This window comes from Arachis ipaensis, chromosome B04 (genome assembly GCF_000816755.2).
Source record: "Arachis ipaensis cultivar K30076 chromosome B04, Araip1.1, whole genome shotgun sequence".
Taxonomy (NCBI): Eukaryota; Viridiplantae; Streptophyta; class Magnoliopsida; order Fabales; family Fabaceae; genus Arachis; species Arachis ipaensis.
Genome location: NC_029788.2, coordinates 5062248 through 5076023, shown reverse-complemented (window position 1 = coordinate 5076023; position 13776 = coordinate 5062248). Strand labels below are relative to the sequence as shown.

The 13776-nt window shown below is 36.0% G+C and overlaps 1 protein-coding gene across 1 annotated transcript; it reads left to right on the top strand.

The window, feature by feature from the left end:
- Window positions 4289-10367, top strand: LOC107635881. The gene is made up of 5 exons (XM_016339435.1): window positions 4289-4418; window positions 7160-7274; window positions 7788-8179; window positions 8468-9460; window positions 9547-10367. Exons 1-5 carry the CDS (start codon window positions 4289-4291, stop codon window positions 10365-10367), a joined length of 2451 nt encoding a protein of 816 aa, XP_016194921.1.

The following is a 13776-nucleotide window of genomic DNA, read 5'->3' as shown; positions in this document are numbered from 1 at the left end:
TATCCCATAAAATATTTATTATGGTATATCCGGTAGATATACTGATCAGATAGGAGATGAGTATCTAAAATATTAGTGCTAGGTAAATTTTACGCTTTATGTATAAAAGTTTCTTTTTTTAAATGGAGAAAAAGGAAAGGGAAAAAATCTATACTATATATTTTTTTGGAGTAAGGAAAATTGTTTTTTTATATAATAAAATGGACTACCTGCATATTTCTCTATAGATATTGATCAAAAGTTTTCTCGTTGAATAAAAAGAAAGCTTACCATATCAAAAGTTGGCCAAAAAAGCTAAGGAAGAAAGAAATAAAAAAAGGAAAAAAAAATCAGAGGAAAACAAACAAAGAAAGCAAAATAATTAACATGCAGGAGAAACCAAAAGAGATGTAAAAAGGAAAAAGCTAATAAACTTTGTATGGAAATATCAGATAACACATAACCATGCATAAACTCAAAATTGATCCCATATTAAGTATGAATTATGATCTTACCTTTTGTTCATAATTGCTTCTCTCCCACCTCAGAATAATCACTGTGCAAGTGTGCATCTATCTCCAAATGATATGTCTTAGTTTCTGCTCCAGCAAGTGAAGCCTTCCAAATGGTTGTGGAGAAAGTGTGAAACTTCCTTCCTAGTGAGTGGATGATGATGAATGACACTGATGGCTTCTCCTAGTAAAATTTATAGATGCCTTGTCCGTCTCTTTCTCATATTGTCCCCCCCTCCCCTCCCCTGAAAAGGACTTAGATTGCTATAAAACTCATCATATCCTAATTAATTGGAATGGCCAACCCTGTCTCTCTAAATATCTCCCTATATTTTATTGTCTCTATTACTATATATGTACTACATGTCCATTTTGTGCCTCAACTTCAGCATGCCAATTCTGTGTCTCACTCAGATAGATAAAGATATCATACACATTGTACAACCAGGATTTTGCTTCAGACATAGGATCTGTGTTTGCTTTCTTGTTTTTTATTTCTGTTTTTTCTTTTTTTACAAAATTACAAGAAAAAAGCCTGAAAGCAAAAAATGAAAACATACAAAAAAAGGGCATCAAGAAAAAGGAAATAAGGGTTTGACCGTTGGAGTGAGAGATTTGTGGCTAAATTAAGAATGAGGAATTTTCCTTTTAAGTATAGACTTAGATCAAATGAACAAAAAAATTAGTTAAATCACAAATCTTCATGTCAAATTTTTAAATTAAGGAAATTTTATCCTTTTAATTGATAAATTTGATATCTGGTCAATTTTAGTTATTGAAAATAGAAAATAAATTAACATTTTTACTATACGAACCGAGAAGAAAAATAAATAGTACGACTTTCACTCAATATAATGTTACGATAGTCAATTTAATAGCAAATGATCCAACATGACATATCTTAAAGAAAATTAAAAGCTACATTTGAGTTTTTAATTATACACTTAAGAAAGAGATTAACACTAGTTTATACTAAGATGAGTATTTCAAATACATTTGGGATATGAATGAAACAGAGCACTAGTAAGGAACTATGATCAACACATATGTTTGACCATATTATTTTACCTTAGGTATATATCTTTTGAAGACAACAAAAACAACAAAAAAAAACACAGAAACAGATTTGTTCTGAGGGTAGGGGTGATTCCAAATATATATGTTAATACACATTCTCATTGTATATGAATGCTAGTATACAAGAGTTCATAAAAAAAGAAAAGGGGTAATCACATATAAAGCTGATTTAACAAAGCCAAAAGTTAAAGTAAGTGCTTCTGCCTAAGAATTCTCATCATGCCAATTAATAAGCATACAGATACACATCTTCATTATAATAATTTTCCCCCTTTGTTGCCTTATAATTCTCCTCCACTTCTCAATCCTTCTTCTACCAAACTTTCCCATTATGTACTATGAGTCTCCAATTGAAGTATGCAAAAGCATGCAGTGTTTTAGTGCCTTCAAACTCACTTCACAAGCATCACAATTTATTGAAGGGGAAAAAATCTATGTGGCATGAGTAAACATATACATCAAGACTTTGCAATTGCCCTTATCCAATATAAAGGCTCCACTTGTACAATGTACATATATTCCAAGCCAATGCACGTGCTCTCTCTTTATCTCTTTTCAAATCCAGTTTCAAAACATTTTAGCTTTTAGCTTGGAAATAGTCAAATTCTTAATAACAGGTTTATAGTACTTAATACTAATTATATGCCCCCCCAAAAAAGTGAGTCTTATCTAAAACAGTGACTAATAACCACACATCATTATCCCTTCAAACCTATGGGGCCTCTCTTAACTTTGCTTCATTGAAGCAATTCAAGTGAGAGACACACAACTCAAGGCTTGTTTTTTACACAAACTTTGTGAAACTTCACGTGAGATCCACATTGGAAGCATGTGACTCATGATTTTGTCAAAAATTAATGTCTCACTGTTAAGGGAAAGATTTGCCAAGCAAACGCTCCCATATCTTATCTTTAAAGCATAAGATAAGATCCTAAGTACATTCAAAACTAATCTTGTGGGCCTTTTGGTAATTGTCCATCACTCCATCAATCTAATTGAATAACAATGTTGAATTTGAGCCACTTAGAGAGGCTTAGATGCATTGATAGACCAATGGGGTTGACACAAATGGAGGCCAATTTGTGGAAGATTGTGAATTAAGGAGTCTTTGGGGGACATGTTACTTCAATGGGGTTGGAGTTTTGTGATGAAATGAGAGAAAAGAAAGGTCCCAGGCTGGAAGGAAACCCTATTATTTGTGTTGCTTATTAGCTTGGGTTGATTGAGTGCAATAATGGGAAGAGTTAGATAGATGAATTTTATGATGTGACTAACTGAGATTACAACAACAGCAGTGTTTTTGGACATTCTTTATAGAGACAGATAATGTAAATGAGTTGTGTGTGTCCCATAAAAGTCATCCCAAGAGGTTTCACTCATATTATTGTAATAATTTGTCCGTTATTGTAATTTAAGTTGACATGTCATTTGAATAAGATATTCGTTTCAATAAATGAATAATAGATAAATAATAAATATATCGATATATATAATTTAAAGTTAATAGTTGAAAATCGTTAGATAATTTAATAAATTTTAATAAATTATTATCTAACAATTTTTTTATTATCAACTTCGTATAAAATATTAATAATACTAATAATATTTATGATATTTTTTTTCAAGTTAATGATGTAATTTTGAGGCTCATTTTGTTGGATATACAAAGTTTGACTGTGTTATGTGTAGTTATAAAAAATAAAAATATTAGACATGAATGTAGGACAAATTTTTTTGGGATGAAGAAAGCGAACCATCCAATTTTTTTATTAAAAAATTAGGTCCACAAATCGAACAATTTGATTTGTGTAGGAGAAAAAGTTTTAAATTTTGGTGTATCTAATGGAACTGTCTGATATCAATACAGATTTAATTTTTTTTATTTCGAAAAAATCAAATCGAATCATCTGGTTTGATTATTATATATTTTATTTAAATCAGTCAATACAAATCGTTGGGTTCGATTTGTTATATATATATATACATAAGAGAAAGTCTAGGGATCAGCAACTTTTGTGTTTTGTGGCCAACACTTAACCATCAAAAGAAAAGTGAGTGATCTCCCACCATTAGATGTAATCTCATACCATTAAAAATACTATTGATGGCCAATTGATGGTTACAAAACACAAAAGTTGTTGGCCCCCTAACACTCCTCTATACATAAATGTGTGTAAGTCGTATACAAGTTACCAGATCTCCTCCTCTTCTTCTTCTTCCCTCAGCTCCTCCACCTAGATCTATCTCTATCATTTCGTATGAGGTAAAAAAAATTGACAGTGAAGTTCATATTCATGTGAGTGAGAAAAATGGATGATAGAGTCCTATTAAAAGTATATTATTTTAGTCAGATTTTGTTACAAACATATAAAGAAGTAAAATTTATTTGTAAAAATCCGCTAGATATTGTTATTCCATTCACAATCTCATTCGAGAACTAAAAGGTGTGATTTGTGAGAAAATAGATTCTGAAAGGTATCCTATATCGGTATCTAGTGGATTTGTTCAATTTCAAACCAAATATATAATTGATGAAGCGAGCATGCAAGAGATGTTTTCAATGTACATTGAAAGTCGCGCTCAGATATCTTGAGTTCGAACAATCTGAAGCCGACCGAAATATTAAACGAGAAGATTACAATAGTGACAATGAGAAAGAGTTTGAAAGCAATTACGAAATTGTTGGTCCAAACGGAGACGAAGATGAAGGTAACGACACTATGGATGTAAATGTGACAGACGTGGCAAATATACTCGCAAACGAACATCCGTTTGAGGAGCCATCTTTCATGCGAGTTTTGGATTTGGAAACCATGCATGTCCCGGAGTTCCCGAAATATATGAATGCAGGTACGTAATTGCCTATATTTATACGAAGGATTAGAATTTTGTAATAATTTATATTGATCGATGGACCAAATAGTTACGTGACATGTGAAAATATACTTAATTAACATTATTTTATGTGTTTATTTAGTTAAATTTAAGATAATAATTTTTTTAGTTAGTTATTGATTTAGTTAAATATTAATTAGTATTTATTTATGTGTTTATGTTTTTATTTTGTTAAAATTGAGATAATAAATTGATGTAAATTTTTTTATATTAATATTAATGTAGTGAGTATTGATTTTTTATATTAATATTAAAATAAATATTAATATTGTGAATATTGCTTCGACATATGAATATTTATTTATGTTAGTATTGATTTCTTAATAATTTTCTAATAATAGTAATTAATTTATTAGACTAATGCTAAACTTACCATAGGTTTAGCTAATTTAGTAACTTGCATGCATGCATAAATACAATTAATTTATTAATTATTTAGCTATCATTATTAAAAAATTTCTAAATTTAACTACACAAAATATGTTAATTAAGTATCTAACAATAATTATTAATTATTAAAAATACCAAAAAAATTGACTTTACTAAATCCAGTTTACTAAACTCTAGAATAAGCTTAAGTCGTAAAATAGAGGTGGTGTGGCATTACGACCTCTAAAATAAAATATATATAATAATAATAGTGAAAAGGAGATAGTATACTAGGAGCCTTGAAAAACAGATAATTCAAAATTGCAAAATAAAAAGCGCAACGTTCAGAAGACTGGATTACTTGCGTGCAAAAAAAACTAAAGATCAAAGGTATAAACAAACCGAAAGTGGGAATAGGGGGGCCAAAAATACAAAATAACAAGCTCCTAACGTAGCCTGTAAAGCTAAAGCTGACCGAAGAATATTTACATACATATATACATACCCCAAAATTCAAAATACAAAGATAAACTCTAATTCTCCATAAATCTCTAAGAGGTACAAAATAAAGTAGTTGTTCGGAGAGTTAAGTACATATATAAACATAAACTATACATAAAAAAAAAACCCAGAAACCGCTCCGCTACAGAAGTCCAGACGTCTACTAAGGAGCCTCTCGACCTGCATCTGAAAAACAACAACACAGTATGGGGTGAGAACCGGAGGTTCTCAGCATGGTAAAGATGTCACGCATATAAGATATAAGGTATTGGGAATGCCAAAGGCAATCATAGAACGCCGACACTCAGATTACAAAGCTTAAAGTACTAAACAGAAACCATAAAAAGAGTAGTTATCTAGGAAAATCTAAACTCAGCTTAAACTTCATCTTAACACTAAACATGTCCCCCTTTCTTCCGTTCATCTATCTCCGGTGAGTTTGCAAAGACAGACAAACAGATAATTTGCAAGCATAGGTAGGAGACAAGTAGTGCAAGTAGCAAATATAGCAATTAACATAATATATTCAGTTAGGCATTCCTAAGTAATGCATAGCAAACAAACAAACAAAATGCACATGATGTATGCCTGTCCTATGGATGATGAGGCTCATCTGTCGGTTATCAAGCCAACCCGACAAGTCCAAAACCCTTGGACTGTCCCCCGTCGCGCATTCTCATGAGTCTATGCATAGCTTTTTCTCATTTCATTCATAATTCATACATTTATATATAACTTTACTGAACGAGGGTTACCATTCCCGAGAATTTATACGTGCTCGGTCACCCTTCGGTCCAATCTTAGACCAAATTTTTTAAAATTTGTGTCAAAATTTTCGTTTTAATGAGCTCTATTCTAATTTAATATAATATTCACATTTTTAATTTTTTTATTAAAATTTAATTAAAAAATTCTAAATATATATTTTTTACTAATCTATCATATTAGTCTAATTCAAACATTATTATTGATTAAAATATTCACTAACTAAATCTAAACATATATATTTTTAACTATTATTTAAACATATATTCTTAAATTTCTAACAATGATAATAATAATTTTAAAATATAAAAAAATTTAAAAAACAAACTTACATAATCAGAATGACAGAGATAATTGATAATATAAAGTTTAGAACGATCAATATCTTTACATTTTTGTTTCTTTGGCATTGTAATTTTTTTTAACCGAAGAAGAAGAAGAAATTAAAGTGGTGAAGAAGAAGAAGAAGAGAAAAAATAGTGGCTGAGTGGATAGAAAAGAGTCCATTTAGAAAAGAGGGCAGGTTGGTATAAGGGGCACCGCTGTGGGGGACAACACATGCACGACACGTAGTTGGGAGGACGCAAATCGGACGATCCGATTTGTGCCTCTTAATTCGCACCGTTCGATTATCTAGCCTTAAATCGGATCGTTCGATTTCTTTGATCCTGACACCACATCTGCGTAAAGCACCCATGCATTCCATAACGCCATCCTGCACCATTTCTCCCTCCATATTAAAATTAAAAAGTGTAAGTTTGAGCATGAGTTAGTGGGTTTTTTATTTTTAATATTGGGCCGAAATCGGTATAATCTACCAAAATAGTCAAAAATCTGTGTTTAACACCGTTGTGGAGATTTTTAATAACTACAGAAAAATGTTATATGTTTTTCCATCCTCCATTTTAAAAATATGACTTCAAACAAAATATCATTGACGTTTTTTTTTTGGCTGATTTTTTTAGATATGATTTGGGGGGTGTGAGTTATGCTGGGATATGATGATTAAGGGTGATTTACACTGTTATGACGGCGTTGCTTTTTTGGAATTTTGGGGGAAGAAATCAGGGGCACCGATTTGAAGCTGCGAGGAATCGGTCCCACCGATTTGTGGGAGGGAGAGGTTGATGGGTGTGAAATCGGTGCCACCGATTTGTGCAAGGTAGAGGCTAAAGGGTATTAAATCGGTGCCACCGATTTGTGGGTGCTGGAAGACATGAGCAAAGAGTGCAGTAATCGGTCCCACCGATTACTGGAGGCAGAGAATTTTATTTTAGTCGGGGCGCACCAATCGAACCCACCGATTTGGGGTGCAGCGGTCGGTCCCTCCGATTTGCCGTTTGTCCATACAAAAAGCGGATGGTGGTATCACAGAAGCCCCATTTCTTCCTCGTCAGCTAATGTTCATCCTCTTCTCCTCTCTTCTCTTCTCTGATTCTTCTCCCTTATTTCTGTAAAAAAAATTTCTGTGAGGTTGAGAATAGTTAGTGTTATGGATGATAGAGTTGTATTGAAGATTTATTATTACGGAAATATCTTATTACAAACATATGAGGGAGTTCAATTTGTGTGTGAGAATCCGGTTGATGTTGTTATTCCGTTTACGTTGTCATTTGAGGAGTTAAAAGGTGTGATTTGTGAGAAGATAGATTCTCGAAGATGTAGGAGAATATCGTGTATTTTGTACAGGTATCCTTTATCTGTATTTGGTGGGTTTGTTCAATTTCAGACCAAGTATGTGATGGACGAAGCGAGTATGCAGGAAATGTTTTCAGTGTACATGGAAAATCGCAACCGAATGTCGTGCATCGAGTTATATATTGAGTTTGAGCAATCTGAAGCGAACCGTAACATTGAATTGGAAGATTATAATAGTGAAAGCAAAGATGAATTTGAAAGTAACTATGAGATCGTCGGTCCAGGTAAGGACGAAGAAGAAGCTGGCGGCGCCATGAACGCAGATGTGGCGGAAGTTGCAAATGCACTAGCAAACCCGCATCCGTTTCAGGAGCCTTCTTTCATGCGGTCGTTGGATTTGGAGGCTATGCACGCACCGGAGTTTCTGCAATATATGAATCCAGGTGCGTAAACCTAGGTGGCTATGTGAATCTCTGAAGTAGCAGATCGATAAGTTAGATGAGTAATGTATGTGATATGTGACCAGGCATTTGTGACCATAGCGTTTGATTTTTTTATTAATTAATAGTTCTTTGTTGTGAATGATATTTAGTTGTTGTTTACGTAGATGGAATAGCAAAAAATAAGACTATAACAATCTTACATAGTAAAGTGTGTTTATTAATTGAGTTGTAATAAAAGACTTGTTACTGAGTACATAATGAAGCATTTATTACTTTTGCTGTATGCAGCCCCTCCTATTGTGGCGGATGGTGAGTTCACAGTGGGGATGGAATTCAGTTCAAGGGAGGCAGTAATCAAGGCAATGAAAGATTACACCATCCGGAGAGGTGTGGACTATTGGGTATATGAGTCGGAACTGACGACATTCTATGCAAAATGTACAGAATATGGGAATGGTTGTGACTGGTTGATCAGGGTAACTAAAATGCAAAAGAAGTACTGTTGGGAGATAAGGAGGTACAATGGAAGTAATACTTGTACCAGGTCTACTATTTCTCAAGACCATTCGAAGCTGGATTCCAAGACAATTGCAGAAGCAATAAAGCCGTTGGTAGAGGTTGACCCGTCTATAAAGGTGAAATCAGTAATTGCTGATATCCAGTCAAAGTTTAACTACACCATCAGTTATCGCAAGGCTTGGTTAGCAAAGCAGCAAGCGGTCGAATCAATTTTCGGAAGTTGGGAAGCATCGTATGAAGCTTTGCCGATATGGTTTGAGGCCATGTGCCACAAAGAGCCATCAGCAGTAGTTCACTTTGAAACAATGCCAGCTTACCAGGGGGATGATTTAGTTCCTGATATACGTGTTCTACATAGAGTCTTCTGGAGTTATTACCCCTGTATAAGGGCCTTCAGACACTGCAAGCCAGTGGTGCAAGTGGACGGGACTCATTTGTATGGAAAATACAAGGGTTGTTTATTGGTTGCAGTCTCACAAGATGGTAATAACAACATCGTGCCTATTGCATTTGCGATAGTGGAGGGAGAGACTTCTGATGCATGGCACTTTTTTCTGAGCAACCTGCGTCAACATGTGGTGACACGTGATGGTGTTGGACTTATCTCTGATCGACATGATTCGATTAGGTCAGCTATTGAACGAAGTAATGGGGCGTGGTCTCCTCCTAGAGCTTTCCATATGTTTTGTATTCGGCATATTGAGTCCAACTTCTTGAGGAAGTTCAAGGCACCTTACCTGCAGAAGCTTATCGTCAACATTGGTAAGTTTGAATAGAATGAACTTTGAATTTATCGTAAGTACGATCAAATAGAATGGTTGACATACTTGACTGAATGTTTTTCATAGGATACTCGAGGACGACCAGGGAGTACCAGATGCACTATGAACGATTAAAGGAACGGGGTGAGGCTTACACCAACTGGCTTGATCGTATCCCTCGTGAGCAGTATGCTTTGGCATTTGATGGTGGTTACCGATGGGGTCATATGACCACCAATCTTGTGGAATGTATCAACTCCGTCTTAAAGGGTGCACGCAATCTCCCAGTCACTGCACTTGTTAAGGCTACATTTTACAGACTGAATGAGTTGTTCACTAGAAAAAGAGCCGAGGCTGAAGCCCGAATCAATGCTGGACTTGTGTTCTCTGAGAAGGCTACAACCAAGCTGCATGCAAATCAACGAGCAGCAGGTAACATACAGGTTAGCTGTTTTGATAGAGAAAATGAAGTCTTCGAAGTACGCGAGATGCCTAGTGGGATTGAGTATGCAGTTGACCTGCGCCACCATCGGTGTGACTGTGGTGAATTCCAGGTTGATCGAATTCCGTGTCGACACGTGCTTGCGTGTTGTGCAAATCAGAGGTTGGATTGGCAAGTGTACGTTAATGACGTTTACAAGATGGACCAAGTTCGCCGAGTATACAGGGCTAGGTTTCGACCACTGAGAAATCCGGCAACGTGGCCTGCTTATCATGGACCTAGATTCGTTGAAAACCCGTTCCTCAGATGGGTAGCCAAAGGCCGGCCAAAGATGACCCGCTTCTTGAATGAGATGGACACTCGTATGTTGCGTCGCCCGAGGCAATGCAAGCAATGTGGTGCGGAGGGCCACAGCCGCAGTAGATGTCGTCAAACTGGTGGACCGAGTGCAGGTCCAACCGAATAGGGGTAGTTACCTTTTTTTACATTTCGTTTGGATTTACTTTTATGTACGACATTGACATTTGAATTGACCAACCTATGCTTGTATTCATTTCAAACCTGATTAACAACGTAATTAGCATATTCGATACGCAAAAAGTAATAACAACCTATGTAACATACTCAATACATAAATAATAATATCCAAACTAACATAGTCAACAATAACAAACTGGTTAACAGACTCAATAAGTAAATACTAATAACCAAATTAACATAGTCAACAATAACTACCTACTTAACACACTCAATAAGTAAATAGTACACATTATTTCTTAAATAGTAGTAAGAACCTACTTAACATTCTCAACAACTAAATAGTTACAACTTCACTTCCTCAGTGCTCACTTCATATCTTTGTATAACTTTCTGCACTTCTTTGCAATCCTGTTAAAAGCGGATGGTGTATACCGATTTGCACTCCGACGTGGAGGATCAGCTCTAAGGTTGTAACCTTTACCTTTTTCACTTGTGGCCGTACCTATGAAAACACAACATATACAAATACAAGTTCATTCCGGAATACAAATACAAATATAAGTACAAGTTCACCATGACTAATAGAAATTCAAGCCCTAAATCATTACTAACAGTTTATGTTACCTGCACTAGGCGCTGGATCCTCGTCAGCAGCATCGTCATCCTCATCATCACCCTCATCCTCATCCTCATCCCCATCTTCATCATCATCCTCATCCTCATCATCATCCGCATCCTCTGGATGGTCTACTAGGTAGTTATGAGTCTCATCATGAACTGCTCTATTACTCTCATGAATCAGAGTCATCGGAATACGTCTAGGGTTTCCACTTTGTATGATCCCTCCCACCGCTTCAGCACTTCTGCTCGAGTCAACAGACATTCTGGCACCAGAATTATCAGATGAAGTGTGAACCCGAGATCTCAAATCCAATGACATCCTAGCTAGAGTAATACCACCCAAATGTGCTTGATGGTCGATAGGAATGTCAACGTAATTACTTGAATGTGAGTGGTGCGACCCCGATGCCATGAAACCAAGCAGCTGAGTGAATGAATGTTACTCTCCATAATCAAACTGTGGACCACCCCAAAACTGTTGATGTGCCGGGACTGACGCTGAGTAATAATCAGATGGATGCGTGTCAGGAACATATGGTGCAAAATACTCAACCCCCTCTTGTGGCGGTTCCGGTGGCGGTGGTGGTGGAGGTACGGCTACCGGTTCCGGTTCCGGTGCCGGTGGTGGTGGTGGTGGAGGACCTTCTGGATTCTCTTCAAATACAAGATTCGATAGTTGCAAGTGGTCACCGTATGCATCTCGGTACCAATGCATGTAAATTTCCAACGGAAAATGTAAATGCTCCAAGTCTTCAGATAGAGTGTGACTATATCGATTGGTCCACTGCATCACCCACCCAGAGTGCGTATCGGCCCAATCTTGATTCTTAGGCCCAGTTAGAACTTCGCCGTGTGATGCACCTAGATCCCGCTCTTCACTAGAAACACCCTGTGTCAATCCAAATTACCTCCTGACTCTATCAGTTGCATGCCACTCGATGCATTCAAAAGTAATAAGTGGCACTGTGGCACTCCAGATAACCGAATTATGACGGATGGCTAAAGGAATTACGTCTGGGTCGATGTATCCAATGCCATAAGCCTGCCAAACAAATTGGACACATCGAACCATGTCAGGTGATTACACAACAATTAATTCACTTAAGAAGTTACATAAGGTACTTGTATTTTACAAAATACCTGTCATTCTTGTAGATCATCCAACAACCTCCTGTAGTGCGCAAGCGTTTTATATCGGTAGGCATAGTTTTGACGGTCCCAGTTATGCCACCTGCAGACGGACAATTCATTTGTTAACTTATCTTACCATAAACAGAATACAATTTCTATGAATTCTTTCAATGCATACTTTAATCAAAATTACCTATTTGCAATTGGAAACACTCGGGGGTTGCCGGGAATCGGCGCTAGAAATGGTAGCCGGATCCAAGCCCAACTGACCAACAGTGTCAGTGGACCGTCCATCTCCTTGCAGTCGACACGAGTTGTCCTACACAATGATCTATACAAGTGTGCCAAGCATGCTGAACCCCAACTAAACTGTATGATCCCACCGAAGTTGCGGAGCAAAGGTAAAAATTTCCAGTGTACCGCTGCACCCGACTTATCTGCAAACGGAATTTTCCCAAATAACGACATTATGTGACACTTTACATACATCTGCATGTGCACGTCATCATTCAACACTATACGATCTCTCACACTCCTAAACCACGTTAATTTTATAAAGCTCCCTTTACAGTCATTCTTGCTGGGTGCAATTCCAAATTGGTGCAAGCACTCGGCTTCCAATGCCTAAGAGCTACTCATGGTCGGACCTGTAACCGGAAGACCATTTGTTGGCAGACCGAGAATTACCGCCACATCCTCCAAGGTCACGGCGCACTCACCAACCGGAAAATGAAAAGTATGAGTCTCGGGCCGCCATCTCTCAATCAGAGCATTAATCATTGCTGACTGGCCTTTAATAACTCCAACTTGGGATACATAATAAAATCCACTCTCGCGTAACTGTGTCTCAACAATTTGGTTATATGGATCCGGCGGGTGTAAATGATCGCACATCAACATTCTTGAAGCCTACAATATCACATTTTCCAGTATAAGAACAAGTATAATATAACTATATTATTCAAAAACACAATTATGCTTAACATGTCCATTATAACTAATTCCCAGCATAATAAATCCATAGTAAAGTAAAACACAATACCACTAAAATATGATTGAATATCACCCACAAGTTAATAATATAAAAGAAAAATGAGCCCGAGTTAGTTACATTTATTAAAAAGACAAATTAAAAGATTAGTATGTATTATCCAAATATATATCCTCAGGTATAAGTCTGACAAGCATGTGGGACTGGAAAGTGCATGTTGATGAATTGGCAGAGGAATTAAGAAGATAGGTGCAGTGTACTTTCAAATGATTCACCATAAATAGTCACGTGAAGATGCTGCTCCTAGTCTTTAGGAACATCATCAAGATAATGATAAATTGTTAATGATAAGGATACCTTAGGATGTTACTAACTCAGGTTTGGGGCTCCACTAACATAAAAGTATACGGCTATTAAGAGAAAGAAATTGATTTTTCATTCATTCATTTATTGGTTCATGTTAGACCATGTTTGGGAACACCCTAAAAAAATAGAATATCTATTTTTTAGGGGGGAAAAAAACGTTTGAATAAAAAAAAACCAGAACTAATAATTTTAAATTAAATATAACTTATAAATGAAAGTAATAATGTAAAGCTTATAATATAAGCACAATCTTGATATTTTGAAATTATAATAATTGTATCAATTT

Bases quoted from the DNA above. Each gene is read 5' to 3' on its own strand.
- LOC107635881 (XM_016339435.1), top strand. From the start codon at position 4,289: ATGGATGTAAATGTGACAGACGTGGCAAATATACTCGCAAACGAACAT. The intron at 7,275-7,787 runs GTATTAAATCGG...TATTTTGTACAG, and splicing joins TGCAAGGTAGAGGCTAAAGG to GTATCCTTTATCTGTATTTG. The intron at 9,461-9,546 runs GTAAGTTTGAAT...TGTTTTTCATAG, and splicing joins GAAGCTTATCGTCAACATTG to GATACTCGAGGACGACCAGG.